This window comes from Myiozetetes cayanensis, unplaced genomic scaffold (genome assembly GCF_022539395.1).
Source record: "Myiozetetes cayanensis isolate MyiCay16 unplaced genomic scaffold, myiCay2020 scf5-8, whole genome shotgun sequence".
NCBI lineage: Eukaryota > Metazoa > Chordata > Aves > Passeriformes > Tyrannidae > Myiozetetes > Myiozetetes cayanensis.
In genome coordinates this window covers 92,553,783-92,569,271 of record NW_026087742.1, presented here as the reverse complement: position 1 = coordinate 92,569,271, position 15,489 = coordinate 92,553,783, and the positions used below count along the sequence as shown (strand labels likewise).

The window sequence follows — 15,489 nt, the reverse complement described above, 5'->3', positions numbered from 1 at the left end:
ATTATAAAATATTTTTTTAACCAGCAACTTCAAAAACTTCTCATGAAAACACACATTTCATATGACTAGTATATGAATAAAGAACAGTAAAAAAGCAGTGTTTTTTCTCTCAATAAATATTTGGCATTTTGTGTTGTATAAAAGTTACTGAAATGTAAACGGGAATGGCCAACTTATCTGAATATTTTTTCTTTATTTTTAGGGTGAAAGAGGTGATCCTGGACCAAAAGGGGAACCTGGAATTCCAGTAAGCCGAGTGGAAAAGGATGAAGATAAATAAAAATATTGGAGTTAATACTGGTGCACTCTTCATCGAAGTGATGCAATACAGATATGGAGCAATATAAATATGAAGCAGTATCAATATGTTAAAGCAGAGACACCAGTTTGATGCTTTAGAAAAACTGAACAACTTGATGTGTAATAACTCCACAGCACAATCAGTTGTTCTCTTACTGGTGGATCAAAATAAGATTTCCCTCGCACATCTTCAATTTAGTTTTAAATATTAATCAATCTCTACTTACTCTTCTGATCTGTGTCTTAAAGTCACACTAGATTTCAATAATTAAGAATACATGGAATATTTTTTAATCCGTTTTAGTCTGCTCTCCAATACATACAGAATTTTGGTCTCTTGAGTCTTTAGATCTGTTGAGTAAGTGGGCAGCAATCTCGTATATTGCTGTATCATACAGAGCTGCCAACCAGGCTTGACTGAACATGGTTTAGTTATAACTCACAGGCAACCTCTAGACTGAATAAATAGCTTTGCCATTGAGTGGTTCCTTTTGACTTCCCAGAGCAGTTTAAAATACAGTCTTTACCAATCAGGGATGCCTCACTGAGCATTTTGCATAGCTTTATTTTCTCAGATGGTCTGGTCAGCAGCTCCACGAGGTTATGGGAGAAGGTCACAGTGTGAGCCCTGATGCCCTCTGTGTACAATTGCTAGCAAGTTCTTCATCTGCTGGTCATATTTTATACATGTAGGGGTTTTTTTTACTCATTAGGAAAACTGTAGATTATATGCTGATGTAGCGAAAAGTAATATGTGTTTCTCCTCCCTTTTTTTTTTCATTTTGTTTTTTGGACAGTCGAATGGATAGCAGTATGCCTATGTTTGCCAAATAGCTCTCTGAAGCTACAGTTTGGGCATAAGCTAAGTTGCTTAATTGGTTGTATAGCTGCATAATTACTTTGGCTCTTCTTCAGAATTGCAGCTACAGAAGAAATAAAGGAGATGATAGGAGGGAAGCACTGTCTTTTCCCTAATGGCCTTCTCCTGCTATTGTAACAAAGCAAGCATGTTACACTTAATTTTAAGGACAACAGTTCTTTCACATGCAGCTATTATTAGATCCTCCATGTGTTACAGTGATGCTTTCTTCCTGTTTAGCTTCCATAAAACAGCATTGCCATTTTTTTGCACTTAATGAAGAAATATGTTGAACTGACTTGCAATGTTTCCTAGGGTATACTTCTCTTTGCTCCTGAAAAAGGTGAAGAAGGAGTAATAGGCTTCCCAGGACAAAGGGTGAGTCATTTATTAAAATTCACCCACGTGAACATTCAAATTCAAGCTGACAGTTTGCCTTCTGGAACAAAACATGAATTAACAAATGATAGAAATGACAGTTCTTCACCCCACCAGGTCTGACCACCACAGAACTACCTGATGCAGAAAAGCAAAAAGGCCATTTTGAAATGGTAGTGGGAGGAAGGCCCCACAGGACTCATAGGAATGCCTGTGCAATCAGTGAGAAGCCCTGTGCATCTCTTACTTAGAGCTGTGTTCACTAGCCACAGCTACTGTCCTCGTCCTCAGCACAGACTGTATTTCACTGTTTCCATCTGAGCTGTCTTCAGCCACGGTTAGCAGGCATGAGTTTGACTCCACTTACTTGTCACCCTGTGAAACAAAATCTAATTTAAATTCTACCTTATAGCATCTATAAATGCTTGTTTTGGGGTAGTGTTTCTGAAGTGGTTTAACAGAGTGAGAATAGTACTTAGCATACATTTTACAAAAATTGGTCATCTTTGAAATCTTCATGGTCAATTTGCAATGTATTGATTAAGATAGAAAAAAAAAAAATTTGATTTCAGACCTGTTCTGTTTGCAATGTACAAAAATCTCATTGAAAACATAGCTGAACTGTGACTGTTAGTGTTAGAGTTTCAAGGTGTCAGATGTATTTTATCTAAGAAATAATAATGATTCTTAGCCATGAGAATGTTAGGATATCACTTTATGTTTCTGATTTTTTTTTGCCTTCATAGGGACTGCCTGGCATCAATGGTTTTCCAGGACTCGGTGGAGAAAGAGTAAGTATTTCATACAAGACTGTTGTTTCCAATGCATATGTAGACAATCTGTCTGAAAAGTAAACTGTAGAGGACAAATTCTGCCTGTAATTACACTAGCTGTAGTCTAACAAATAATGTCTGGATTCATCCATCATTGTAATTTTGGGTCAGTTATTTTTCTCATCAGTGAGAAAAAAAAAGTACACCCTATAATTAAAGTCTGGTTTTGCTTAATCCATGAACATCTTTTAAGAGCACTAAGGAGAGGTGTCATTTTCTTTGTTCCCATTACTGTGAATATGATTTCTGTAACTTTCTTGCTACAAGCAGAAATTTAGTTTTTTGATAGCTTTCTGCAGATTTGGTTGATATAGTTATCTTGGATATCACAGAGGAAGAAGAGATGGAAACTGATAAATATACCAGTTAAATCTCTGTCTCCATAGAAACACACCCAAATATTTGAAATAGCATTCTGTGAGACAGAGAGGAGATAATACTTTCTGTTTGGTCTCAGAAAAAGGCTTCTTTAGTCAGCATGAGAAATCACTTCCATGAAGTAAATAGCTGTGGGATGCATGACTTTTCCATGTTTTACTGTCTTTAGTTGTTTAAGGATTTGTCCTGCCATCAAGGCATAACAATAATAACATGAAACACATGGGGCATGAAAGTACATGAAATCCAAAAAATAACATTTGCGTAGCTGTTCGGTCCCATGGCAAAACCTGGAGGTGTGGAAGGGAATTTGCTATTAGTAATACATACATGGAGAGGTTGATGCAAAACCCATTAAAGCCCACTGGTTGACCTTAACATAGGTTCATGCTCCAGTCAGACGTGGTCAGTAGCTGCCCCTTATTGAGGGTGAATCTTGGCAACCATTTTAGAAAAAAGTACATTGGTTTAGGTGGAATATCCCTGTATAATGTGTATGTGAGAAGGAACACCCTGCTCAATGTTCTAGTCACAGCAACCTCCTTTTTGTTGATTTTTGAGTTATTTGATTCTTAAGAAAGAAAGAAGGATGGTTCAGTCTTGCCAGCACTCAGATGAAGTCGCAGTTAGGAAGCTGCTGGCTTCACTTTTAGACCACCAGCTCCACCTAGTGTAAAGAGATTTTACACCTGATACTCAAGAGGCTGCTTTTGAAATGGTGTGATGTACAGTTGCCATTGGAAAGCTCTCTGAAACATGTGGTCCAGTCTGTGGCATCTTACTGAGAGCTGTTGTAGTGCTTCGAAAACACTTCAAAAGTGATTTACAGAGCTCATTATTAACATTCAAGTTCTATGTAAGAGTTGTACCCACTGTGAAACGAGAGAGATGCTGAATTCTGAAAAAACTGACTAATAATCTAATTATAAATGTGAATTAGACAAAACTACTGGCTTCAGCAAAACCATGTTAATTGATATCAGTTGTTGATCTGGCCACTGTTTTCTATTAACACCAGCCTTTTTCCGGAGTTCATATGAACATTTTCTGTAGAGAACAAAAGTTGTCAAAGAGATGAATAAAGCACACAGAAGAGATCACCTCATCTGTGTTAGCATCTCCGAAACCTGCACTCTTCCCTATTCACCCCCATCAGCTGAAATACATTCTCATGTGATAAGATGTACCCTATTTTTTTAACATATGTGTTTTAATCCATGCGATTTGGAATTCAAACCTTTTAAAAGAATGGGGTGGGCAGGACCTTAAATATTATAAAATTTGCTGGGGTAGGGATGGAAAATTTTCTCTGGCATGCCCCTAGTGGGAGAGTTCGGTGAAGGTCTCTTCAGGCTTGGTCCTGGGTTCTCATTCAGTCAGGGAGCCTTCTTTAGCCAAACCATCCCGAGTCACACTGAAAAGTGCAAAAAGGACCTGGGCACTTCAGTGCTTTTTCACTGCTCACTGTTTACATTCCAGTGAAAATATGTCCACTGGTAATGACTGCAACTTGTTTAGTCTTCTTGCAGCAGGCTGGTGTGCTCTGGCTACCTGGCCCATGTGTGTCGAGGTCCGCTGGCACTGAGGGTTCCCTTTCTCCTCCTCCATCCTGTAGCATCCGTGGAACAGCATCTGCATTGCTGTCAGGGGCGACAGAGCCTGTGGCACAGCAGGTCCCTCTGGCCTTTGTCAAGAGTTAGGATTGGTCCAAGAAGTGGAACATCAAAACTCAAAGAGTCTTAATGGTGTTACCCGAATTACTATACCCGGGGAGAAAATCTGCTCAGCTATGCTGCATAGTTTTCACACTGACATCGGAGGAAGCCAGCTTCTACAGTCAAAATAGTTTTAGTCTCTCTCTGATAAAGTGAACCATTTTTATGTGTATTACAGGGTTTTCCAGGACTTGATGGTCCACCTGGTGGCTTTGGTCCTAGGGGAAGCAAGGTACTGCTTTATCGTTATTTGCCTGAAGCAATAAACCAGATGTCATTTTGCTTTCTCTTCTATCCTGTCACATAGCAGCAATTGTCTTTGTTGTTATAGTAGGATGGTTATGCGCTTTGTTAACTTGAAATCTCTAAGGTTTCTTAAATGTCACATTACATCCTTTGAAAGCCTGTTTCTTTATGTTTCATGTGCATACCTTTCTATTTTAAAAGAAATTCTCTAGAATATGTGCTTAGATGTGATACTTCAACTTCTGTTAATAGGGGGAGCCTGGCGAGATGGGTCCTCCAGGACCAGATTCCTATTTTCCTTCCCGCATCCCAAGAAAAGGTTTGTCTTCTTTACTTAGATTGTTTATCTTAGCTGTGTTTTACTGCTTTCTGCATAGATCAAAAGCGTGACATTCTGACAATTCAACTCCTAAAACAGTCTGTGTTTTGCTGAAGTGTTCCAGTATCTATAATTGCCTTCTGAGAGAGTACCCTAATCACCTTTTTGCAGACAGGTGACTTCTTTGTCTATCCCACTGAAACTGGATTGCTATACAAAAGGCATCCATGCATGCCTGTATCCACAGAGAAGAAACAAGCAAAAAAGCATGTGACTTTGTTGTCCAGTGAAAGGAAGAATGGGAGAGCCTGTCTTCTGTGTCCTGATTCAGAGACTCTGGATAAAGTGCAGTAATGGCAGCACAGCAGAGAACATTCTTATCATCTAATATTTAGAAAGAAAGAAAAAAACCCACACATTCAAAAAGCCTTGAGGAATAGAAGACGATTTTTTTATTCTTTTAAATTGACACATTTCCTTTGTGATCTTTTCACTAAACTTGTTGCACCCAACATCAGCTGTTCTGCAGAGCTGGGGTGGCCAGACTAGAAACCCATAGAAGGTGATAGCAGTTTGCCGAGGACAAAACTATTCAAGGGAAGGTGCCAGCAAACAGCAAGAGTGATCACATGCCATTGCCCTGGCCTTTGTCCTCATACCATTGAGTTTACTAGTCTTGTTGAAAGCTGGAGAGACTAGCAATGAATGTTTCCCTACCTCACAGAGAAAGGGGGCAAGAGGCCCAAAACAGTGGTCAAATCACCCTGAATACCCTGTCAGGCTTTCAGGAGTGGGAGAGACTGTGTAGAGAGAGGAAGAAGCAGGGAGGGGGCTGAACACACCAGATGTCCTCTAGTATCACTGACCTTTAACAAGAACGTGATACTTTCTGCAAGCAATAGCTGGGCCCAGGCAGATTCTTTTGGTACTGGGAAGCAAAGCTCACATATCACACATCTGTTACAATGGCAACTTCCTGTAGGATAAGCAGGGGCTCTCCTCAGAGAGCTGGTCTTCTGTGCTTCTGTGGACCAGTGTAGCTCCACCTGCATACTAGTAAATGCTGAGATATTCTGTCTTTCTTCCTGGTCTTGGTGGCTTCACACATAGAATCATAGAATCATAGAATCAGACGGGTTGGAAAAGACCTCTGAGATCATCAAGTCCAACCCTTGATCCACTACCACCGCATTTACTAGACTATGGCACTAAGTACCACATCCAGTCTCTTCTTAAATACCTCCAGGGATGGAGAATCCACCACCTCCCTGGGCAGCTCGTTCCAGTGCCTGATTACCCTCTCTGTAAAGAATTTCTTCCTAATATCTAACCTAAACCTCCCCTGGCAGAGCTTGAGACCATGCCCTCTTGTCTTACTGATAGCTGCCTGGGAAAATAGAACAACCACTACCTGGCTACAACCTCCTTTCAGGTAGTTGTAGAGAGTGATGAGGTCTCCCCTGAACCTTCTCCACTCAACCCCAGCTCCCTCAGTCTCTCCTCACAGGGCTTATGTCCAAGTCCCTTCACCAACCTTGTTGCTCTGCTTCACAACATTCCTATAATTTGATTTCTAAAGCTTCACACCATTCCTGTCATTTGATTTCTAAAGCTACTTTTTAGAAACCATTGTAAATTCTAATACTCTGAAGCCCTTGAAATTCCTAATGTTTAGTTTTTAACAAACAGCAGCATCACGCTAACATGTTTTGTGGAACCGGGGATGTCTTTCAGGTGCAAGAGGTGATCCAGGCTTCCCAGGTGTTTCTGGAATACCAGGAGACCGAGGAGAGGAGGGAGATCGTGGTTTGCCTGGTCTCCCTGGATTCTCTGATGGTAATATCCCAGCAACACGTGTTCCAACACCTTAACTTTATTATGAGTTTTAACTGATGCAAAGTCAGGGTGTGGGAAATATATATACAGACCATGGAATACACAGTGCAGAGTGGTAGATAATAACTGTGAGGGCAAAAAATGAAAGAGTCATTTTCCTTCAGCCCAATGGTGCTCTAGCAAAACAACCGAAATAGAGATGACGACAGAGCATTGCTTCAGTAACTGCTATTGATTTGCTCGAGTGAAAAGTGCAGTTATCTTTTTCGTTCCATGCTAAATAGCTGCATTTTTTCTTGCATGTTAGATGCAGTTGTATGAACTTTCTCTTATGTTACATTACAACTCTTTGAGCAACATTATTAAGAAATTTTTTTGAACTTCTTCCCTGTTTCTGTTTCAGCGGATGGGGATAAGCCAGGCTTACCTGGAGAAATGGGACCAAAAGGTGAAAAAGGTGAAAGAGGATCTCCTGCTTATTATGCGGGCCCACCTGGGCTTCCGGGTAAGGATGGCTCACCAGGACTCCGTGGTCCACCTGGTCCCGTTGGAGCCCCTGGTAAGTGCATGAAGAGAGACACTGAGAACTCACAGGACCATCTTTGCTTGTTTTAAAGATAGCTGTTGTCAAGGCAAAGTGAGATAGCAGATTGACAGAATGAAGGTAAATGAGCAGTGGGGAGGTGTGGTGGATTGACCCTGGCTGGACGCCAGGTGCCCACCCAGCCTTCCATCACTCCCCTTCCTGGCCAGACAGGGGAGACATTAAGGTGGAAAAACAACTCATCCCAAGGGTTGGGATAAGGCACTTTATTTAAAGTGAAAGCGAAGCAGAAGCTTGCACACACTAAAGTGAAGCAAAGGGAAAGATAGCAGGGTTTATCCTTTACTTCCCATGAGTGGTGGTGGTCAGCACATGTCACTGTTCCTCAGCAGGCAGCCACTGGAGCCAATGAATGCTTGCCTTCCTGCTCCTTGCCTCAGCTTTTATATCTGAGCTGATGGCATATGGTATGGAATATCCCTTTGGTCAGTTTGGGTCAGTTGACCTACTTGGGTCCCCTACCAGGATCTTGCCCTCGACTTGGCCCTGCTCAACAGTAGCCAAAACACCGGTGTGTTATCAACACCCTTCTAGCTGCCAATGCAAAGCACAGCACTGTGAGGGCTACTGTGGGGAAATGAACTCCAGCTCAGCCAGACCCAATACAGGAGGTCACACAGAAAAGTCTTGTATGCTCATCAATGAAGGAAAAGTTTGCGTGGGTTTTAGACATTCCTCACAACATTTGAAAGAAAAGAAGATCTGTTTGGGCTGGGAGAGGGATATGAATATGGGGGGGGGGGTGTCTGAAAGAGCTGGATTTCTTCCTCATCCTGGAGTAGAGAAAACTAGGGGAAATCTTACTGCTGTCTTTCCCTACCTCTTGGGAGGTCATAGGGAAAATGCTTCACTAAGGAGCCAGCAACAGGGTCATTGGTCAAAAGCAGCAACAAAGGAAGTTCTGCTTAGATACTAGGAAAACCTTTCTCACCATGATGGTGCTCAGACACTAGAACAGGTTGCTCAGGGAAGTCTGGACATTAGGAGGAATTTCTTCACAGAAGGGGCTGTCTAAACATTGGAATGGGCTGCCCAGGGTGATGGAGTCACCATCCCTGCAGGTGTTTAAGAAAGGACCGGACGTGGCACTTAGTACCACAGTCTAGTTGATATGGTGGTGTCTGGTCAAAGGTTGAACTCAATGATCTCAGAGGTCTTTTCCAACCTAATTGGTTCTGTGATTCTGTACACTTCATCTTTGGATATATTCAGTACTCAGCTGGACAAGATCCTGAACAATTTGCTGTAACCTGAAGGTTGACCCTGCTTTGAGCAGAGGGTTGGACCAGATGGCCTCCAGAGGCCACATCTGACTGAGACTGTGCCCTGCTTCTGTGAAAAGCACCGCACTGCAGTGCAAGGGCAGGGTTGGAGAAAAGGATATACAGCAGATGAGCCAGAGATGGCTGTTTGTGCTAATGCAAAGTAGGTTGGGCTGAGTGAGAGAAGGAAAGGAATTCAGGTTGAGAGAGAGTAAAGAATGGTAAGAATTGTCTGCCACAGCAGAAGTTAGGGAGAATGGGCATGAAAAGCTGTGAGAAGATTAAGAGAGAGAGTGGGATACATCACAACAGGCTGGGTTAGACAGTAAGTGACATTAGGGGAAACAGAAAGGGGCAGGTGCAGTGCAGCTCAAAGAAATAGGTAGGAAAGAGAAGAGTAAATCTACAATAGATTAATTTATATTTTTATTTGATTAAATTTCTAGGTCCTCTCTATGGATTAAAAGGACAGGAGGGAACGCCAGGTAGATTTGGTACACAAGGTTTCCCTGGGCCAAGGGGACCAAAAGGACCTAAAGGTAGGTTATAACAAATAACTCAATAGATGATCTGCTGTTACATTTGATATAAAGCTCACGCTGAATTCAGTCTGAGCTTATTGAACTTTGACATGCGTGGGGAACGATAAATTAGATTTGGGGCTAATACAATGAAGAAACACTGTGTTGGCTTCTTGTAAAAAACAAAACAAAACAAAACGAAAGAGTACTTTTCTCAAGTATTTGAGAAACTACTTAAGTATTCTCAAGTCTATATATAAAATGATTACAGATGCACATTTATTTGTTGTGACAGAGCATTCTTTCTTCTCTTTCCAATCCTTTCCTTAGGCGAAGAAGGGGATTGCACTACATGCCTTTTGGGTGAAGAACTCAGAAGGGGCTCTACTGGCCCCCCTGGCCCTCCTGGCTTTCCAGGAACCCCTGGCCAGCCTGGGAGGAAAGGAGAACCTGGTGATCAAGGACCACATGGTCTTCCTGGCTACCCTGGAGCAAAAGTGAGATAGTTGTTTCTTTATTCCTTAGTTTTATATGTCCAATAGAAGAAAAGAAGGAAAAAAAGAGCCCAAACTATTTTCACTGTTAAAACAATGAAAAGTACGATTTATTTCTTTCTTTGCCCCTTCAGTAGTTCTCAGGTTGCTATCTACAAAATACCAAAAGCCAAAAATTGCTAGTATGGAAGTGAAAATAGGATGATTTGGGAAGTGAAAATAGAATGCTTTGGGAAGAGCAAAATATTTCAACATAATCCAAAGTCCACTTTCTGTTTGAACAAAGAATAACCCTTTCAAGCATCTGTAGTACAGAGTGTGAGAAATTAGAAGCAGTTATAAAACATTTTGATAACACCTGTGTGCTAAATTGCATCATACTGAACATCTAAACCTTGAAAATAAAAAATAGCTATGTGAAGATCATACTATTAATGCAGTGTTTCTGCTGATGGTTTCTCCAGGTATGTAGTCAGTGAAATAATTCAGTGTTATATTAAGTTCCTGAGATTTCTTTGGCCTGAAAAAAAACAATGTCCAGAAGAAATATCTTTACCATGGAGTACAGATGTGGCTTCACTGACCATTAAAATTCAATTTTCAGAAATGGCCCAGGTAAAGCAGGATGCTTATAATCAATTCTGATCTCCCCCATTAGACTAAAAAAAGTACAAACCTGTATCATTGAGATGACCTGCAGCTGAGATACAGCTTCCACACATGCTTTTCACCCAGAATGTCACTTAAAGGCAGTGATGCAAAAGACACCCTTTTAAATAATGTATCGCACAGGAATATTTTAAACAAAAAGTAAATTTATCAGGTACATCTCTTTCATTCAGTGTCTGCCCTGGAATTCAGTAAGAGCTGGCTAAGGACAACCTAACATACACAGCTTATATTTTAATGAGCACGAGTGTAATTATGCAGAACTAAAACTAAAGCTAACTGGCATAGAATAGTCAATGGTAAATGAGTCTTGGCACCTACCATGGGTTTGGTTGCAAGGCATTTGGCCTGCAGCTGGCAATATGACTTTCAGATGGGCTGTTCAGGAGGAGGTTTCTGCATTATACCAAGGGCTCAGGAATGTCAGAAACTGGTCTTTAGCTTCACCACAGTTTGCCTTTGCAAGATAGGATGTCTTCTTCATTGGAGATTTTCAGTGCATGGCTAGGCAAGGTCCTGAGCAACCTGCTCTATCTCCAGGTGCTGGGTTGGACCAGGGACCCCCAGCCCTCCCTTCTAACCAAAACCTTCCCACAGGTCTGTGATTTGGAGCAGGTCACTTAATCCCTCTGTGCCCAAGTTCCTGCCTCTGGTAATTAAAGATGGTGCTACTTTTCAGCTCCAAAACAGTGTTTGAACCCCAGTCCACTGCCAGCTATGAGTCTGTCCTCATTGGCGGTGGTGCAGAGGAGGAGCTGCATGTCAGTGTAACCCTGAGTGTTGGTTCAAAAGTGTCAAAAAGCTGCTTACAGCATTTACTTTGATGGCTAACTGAGTAATTTACCATGTTTTCTCCAGTGCAGTTCTGCAGATACAGTCACCTACAGGACTCTATCTCATGGAGAAACATGGGTGTCCCAATCCATCCTCATGCAGAAGATCCCCTACCATGCCATAGAGACCTTGATCCTAGTTAGAATATATTAGTAAAGATTCTGCACGAGAATGGGATTACTGAAGAGGAAATCATTCATGGAAAGTAATGGGAAAGAAGTAAAATTTAAGGAGACTTCTTTCTTTAAGAAGGACAGTGGAAATGCAAATCTTGATAATTATTTCCTAAACAGTTCTGGTTTGTTTCATTTTTTTAATGCATGAAACATCAGGGATTTTCGGGTCCAGCTGGATTTCCTGGACGGAAAGGAGAAAAGGGAGATTCTTTACATATAACTACTAAAGGTAGAGTAAAAATTTATATCACGTGTATTTTGCTCTTATTTATACCATTAATGAGAGATTGCTCTAACAATGAAAGGCCTTCTTTAGGCACCAAAGGAATCCGAGGAGATCCCGGGCTGCCTGGTATCCAAGGTGGAGATGGTTTCCCAGGCAGAGATGGATTAGATGGTTTACCAGGACAGCCTGGCCTTCCGGTAAGTGGCAAATACAGCTAAATCATTTCCACCACACCCAGTTACTAGTGCATTTAATTCTGAGGGATTACAATCACCAGGCTATCCTGCTCTCACAGATAATGGTACACAACTAGACTGGCTTTGTGAGTTATCAATATTTTAAAAATCCTATTTTCTCTCGAGTTTTTAGAACAATCTTGCACTTTAATTTTCATTTCATTTAAACTACTGTCTGATAATGTATAACTCATCTAGGCCATCTTGTTATTACTGGTTAATTTGTGGTAATTAGTGGTTTATTAGTGACTCTTTCTAGCATTGTCTAAGAGAAATTTTCTGTGACTGAACTTCAACAGTTTTGGTTCAACTGAGTTAAAGAAAAGCAAAATTTACTGCAATTTTGTGTTCTTAAAATGTACATTGTGTCGTCATACATATGTTTGATAGCAGCTCACCTACCTAACCGTAGCCAACTAGAAGTTAGACATTTAGTCTTTGTTCATTTTCTAAGCTCCTTCTGTAGGCAAAAGTTAAATATCTCACAAGAGGAATTCATCTTGTCCATCATAAATGCTGGTTTTAACCATTGGGATGCTCTTACATCATATTTTAAGAGGGGCAAGAGCTGTATTGTGCACTCTGGACCATAGTGCTTTTTACTACCAGTAAAGATGTTACTTTATATTACTTCTGAGGATGGAAAGGTTTTCTCTAATGATGTTCATAAGCTATTGGTTCAATAGTGTAGAAATATCACTAGAGGAAGAGACAAAGTCTACCTTTTTGGGTGCATTTTTATGTCAGCTTTTCTCAGAAGTAAATGCCAGAACAGACCGTTTCTAGCAATGCTTGTGGTCTCCGTAAACCCACTTACAGCTTTTCAGAAAAGAAATGAGCCTCTCCATGGCAATGATTCATTTTGCCCAAGTGATGTTCATGGGCCGGCATTTTTAGGGAAATGTTCCTCCAAGGAATGCTTCTCTTATGCCTTTTCAGCTGTGAGGTCTACATTTAAGTCAGATTGTTTCCAAAATACTTTATTTTCAATGTTGATTTAGAGAGCTGGGTTGCAACACTTGAGAAATTACTACCTAGAAGATGCTATTCATGAGAGTAGTTCAACTGTTTGAGTTGTGTTTCTTTCTCAGCAAATTCAGGAATGACCACCTCTGTTCACTTCCTATAGGGTGATGGTATCAGAGGTTTCCCAGGTGATCCTGGTTATCCAGGTGAATTAGGCCCAAAGGGCTTTCCAGGAGAAGCAGGCCCGCCAGGTGAAGGATTTCCTGGTCCAAAAGGGTTCCGGGGTCCTCCAGGTGATCAAGGACAAGATGGAATCCCAGGATCTCCAGGTCTGCCTGGTCTGCCGGGAGAGCCCGGCCAATTAGGTGAGACATCACTCTGTCTTAGATCAGAGCCGTGGGAGATTATCACTGAATTGCATGCAGCATTTGTACAGCACACTGTTGAAAAGATAGAGCTTGGTGGGGGTTATGTGGGGGAAAGGGGATTGCTGGTATTGTACAGAAACCTTAAAGAAGGATATACTTCAGAAGTCCCAGTAGTTTCATGTCAGGTACTGAAATAGGATGAATGAATCTGTTAGTGCCAGCAAGGAACATCTTCTTTCAGGTTTCAAGCAGTTGGAGGCAATGGAGCAATGTCCTGCCATTGGAATACTCACTGATGGTTTTCTCTGATCTCTTCTATCCAACATAATCTTTAATTTATCAGAGAAAATCATCATCCATTCTTCAGGGCTCTTCATAGTATCTCTGCAGCTTTCCAAGTCCCTTCCAAGCGTAAGAGTGCCAGGGCTACATTCAGAAAAGCTCAGGCTAAGAATGTTATTGCTTGACTTCAAGAAGCCTGGAAGAATATGCAAGCTAAAGCAGGCACATGTCAACCCTACACAGTATGTGGGACACACAGCCTCCTAACTCAGATAGGGTTAGGTTTTAGGCCCAGATCTAACCAATATATGGGTAGAGAGTTCCAGCATATTAAAGCAAGTAATTTGTTTTGTATGTGTGCATAATAGATACAAGAATACATTATCTGCTGTTGTAATAGACATTTTGCTTAGAATTGAGAGCATTTTTCTCTTTTCTCAGTTTTTCTCTTTTAATAATAACTGCCTTTGCCCGTTTTTGCTCACAGACTGTGGACAAGTCACTGAAGACTTTCCTAGAGGAGATGCAACTGAGCCAATATGGTCAGGTACTGTACATGCAAATGGCTTAAATATCTTTCAGTATTTAGTCTTGCTGCATTTATGAGTTGATACTTTCTAATGACTGCTTTGGATGCTCTTGCTTGTTAACTATTTGAACTTCAGGTCACAGATAATCATGTATATAAAGTAAATAAATCTGTCACATTCTAAAATTATTGCACTTTTATTGCTCTGCTATTCAGAAATTCTTTATTTCATTGTTCCTGAGTGTTTATTGTAACAAAACAATGATTACTGTGCAATCTGTAACCACAGTACCAGAAATTAGGTGCCCAAGAAAGTTTTCACAACTTTTTTTAAAGAAGAACTTTGAGTGAAGATTTTCAGTGCAATCTGACATCTAAGAAAAAAAACCTTAAAACTGACTTGATTGCTTCATGGGTATACACTGCCTACAGGGAAACAAAGTGTCTCTCTTATTCTGAAAAAGACAGACATCCCTCAGGTTGGACTACTCTTCCTGTGCTGGTCTTACCGGAGCTGTCACCATAGCCCCTGTAAAATAGGCAGAAGAGCAGCTCTTGGGGTGAAGCTCAGCCTGGGTGCTCTCCTGAAAGTGCTACTCATGGCCAATTTTTTTTTTTTTTAATGAAGAATAAAACTTCTTTTGCCTGTTAATTTCATTCATCTCTTTTAATGAAGTTGTCCCAGCTGCAGGCACAGAGACGATGAGAGGCAGCATATGAGCACGTAAGGCGCGACTAATTCTTGGTTTTCTGCAGGCGCAGGCTGTGTGAGACCACCAAAGGGATCCCAGGGCAGGCCAGGACTGCCAGGAGCCACAGGTAATGTTTTGCCTTCCCCTTTTTTTCCCACATACACTACATTTGAAGGATATCTTGCCATATCAATGAAAGCTGAGCTTTAGCAGACAGCAAGTTTTAGAAATTACATTGAAGGACAGTGTTAACCTGACTCTGGCAGAGAGATCTAAACGTGCAGCCCAGCTGACTGCACCATTCCTGAGCTAATTCTCCCTTTGCTAACAAGGCATGAAACAGAAGACAGAAAGGACATAAAGGATAGCCTATATCTGAGCTATTCTACGCATACAAGTAGGAGTATACAGAGAGAGTCTACAGGTTTATTGATAGAGAGAATACTGAGGTCTCTCAGAGCTGATGGACACCTCACTAGGCAAATACTGTCCTCTCAGAGAAGGGTGATAAAAGATTGCAGTGGAGGACTGTGACACATCATTCTTACTGTTCCTCCCCAAGTGATATACAGAGCACCCTCAGCAAATGTGGGTTTAGAGCCTTTAACGCAGCTCCATGTTGCAGGTCAGGCTGTCTGTCACTATGCTGTTGTACTGTCTGTAGCCACACACGCCGTCCTTGCAGAGGTGGTCCCCCCTAGGCCAGAGGAGCCATCTGGTGATCCTGGGCCTTCCCAGTACTGACGGTTCCCCACCTCCTTCCAAG

At 41.3% G+C, this 15,489-nt stretch overlaps 1 protein-coding gene across 2 annotated transcripts in view; it reads left to right on the top strand.

Moving 5' to 3' along the window:
• Positions 1–15,489, top strand: part of COL4A2 (collagen type IV alpha 2 chain) — a 144,111-nt gene that overhangs the window by 101,271 nt on the left and 27,351 nt on the right. For both annotated transcript variants that reach the window (XM_050333210.1, XM_050333211.1), the window contains exons 14-27: positions 203–247; positions 1,475–1,537; positions 2,284–2,328; positions 4,642–4,695; positions 4,962–5,028; positions 6,763–6,864; positions 7,268–7,423; positions 9,177–9,269; positions 9,582–9,748; positions 11,581–11,653; positions 11,741–11,847; positions 13,016–13,217; positions 13,990–14,049; positions 14,788–14,850. In XM_050333210.1, the coding sequence (XP_050189167.1) occupies positions 203–247; positions 1,475–1,537; positions 2,284–2,328; positions 4,642–4,695; positions 4,962–5,028; positions 6,763–6,864; positions 7,268–7,423; positions 9,177–9,269; positions 9,582–9,748; positions 11,581–11,653; positions 11,741–11,847; positions 13,016–13,217; positions 13,990–14,049; positions 14,788–14,850 (1,297 nt within the window). The remainder of the gene's footprint in view (positions 1–202; positions 248–1,474; positions 1,538–2,283; positions 2,329–4,641; positions 4,696–4,961; positions 5,029–6,762; positions 6,865–7,267; positions 7,424–9,176; positions 9,270–9,581; positions 9,749–11,580; positions 11,654–11,740; positions 11,848–13,015; positions 13,218–13,989; positions 14,050–14,787; positions 14,851–15,489) is intronic.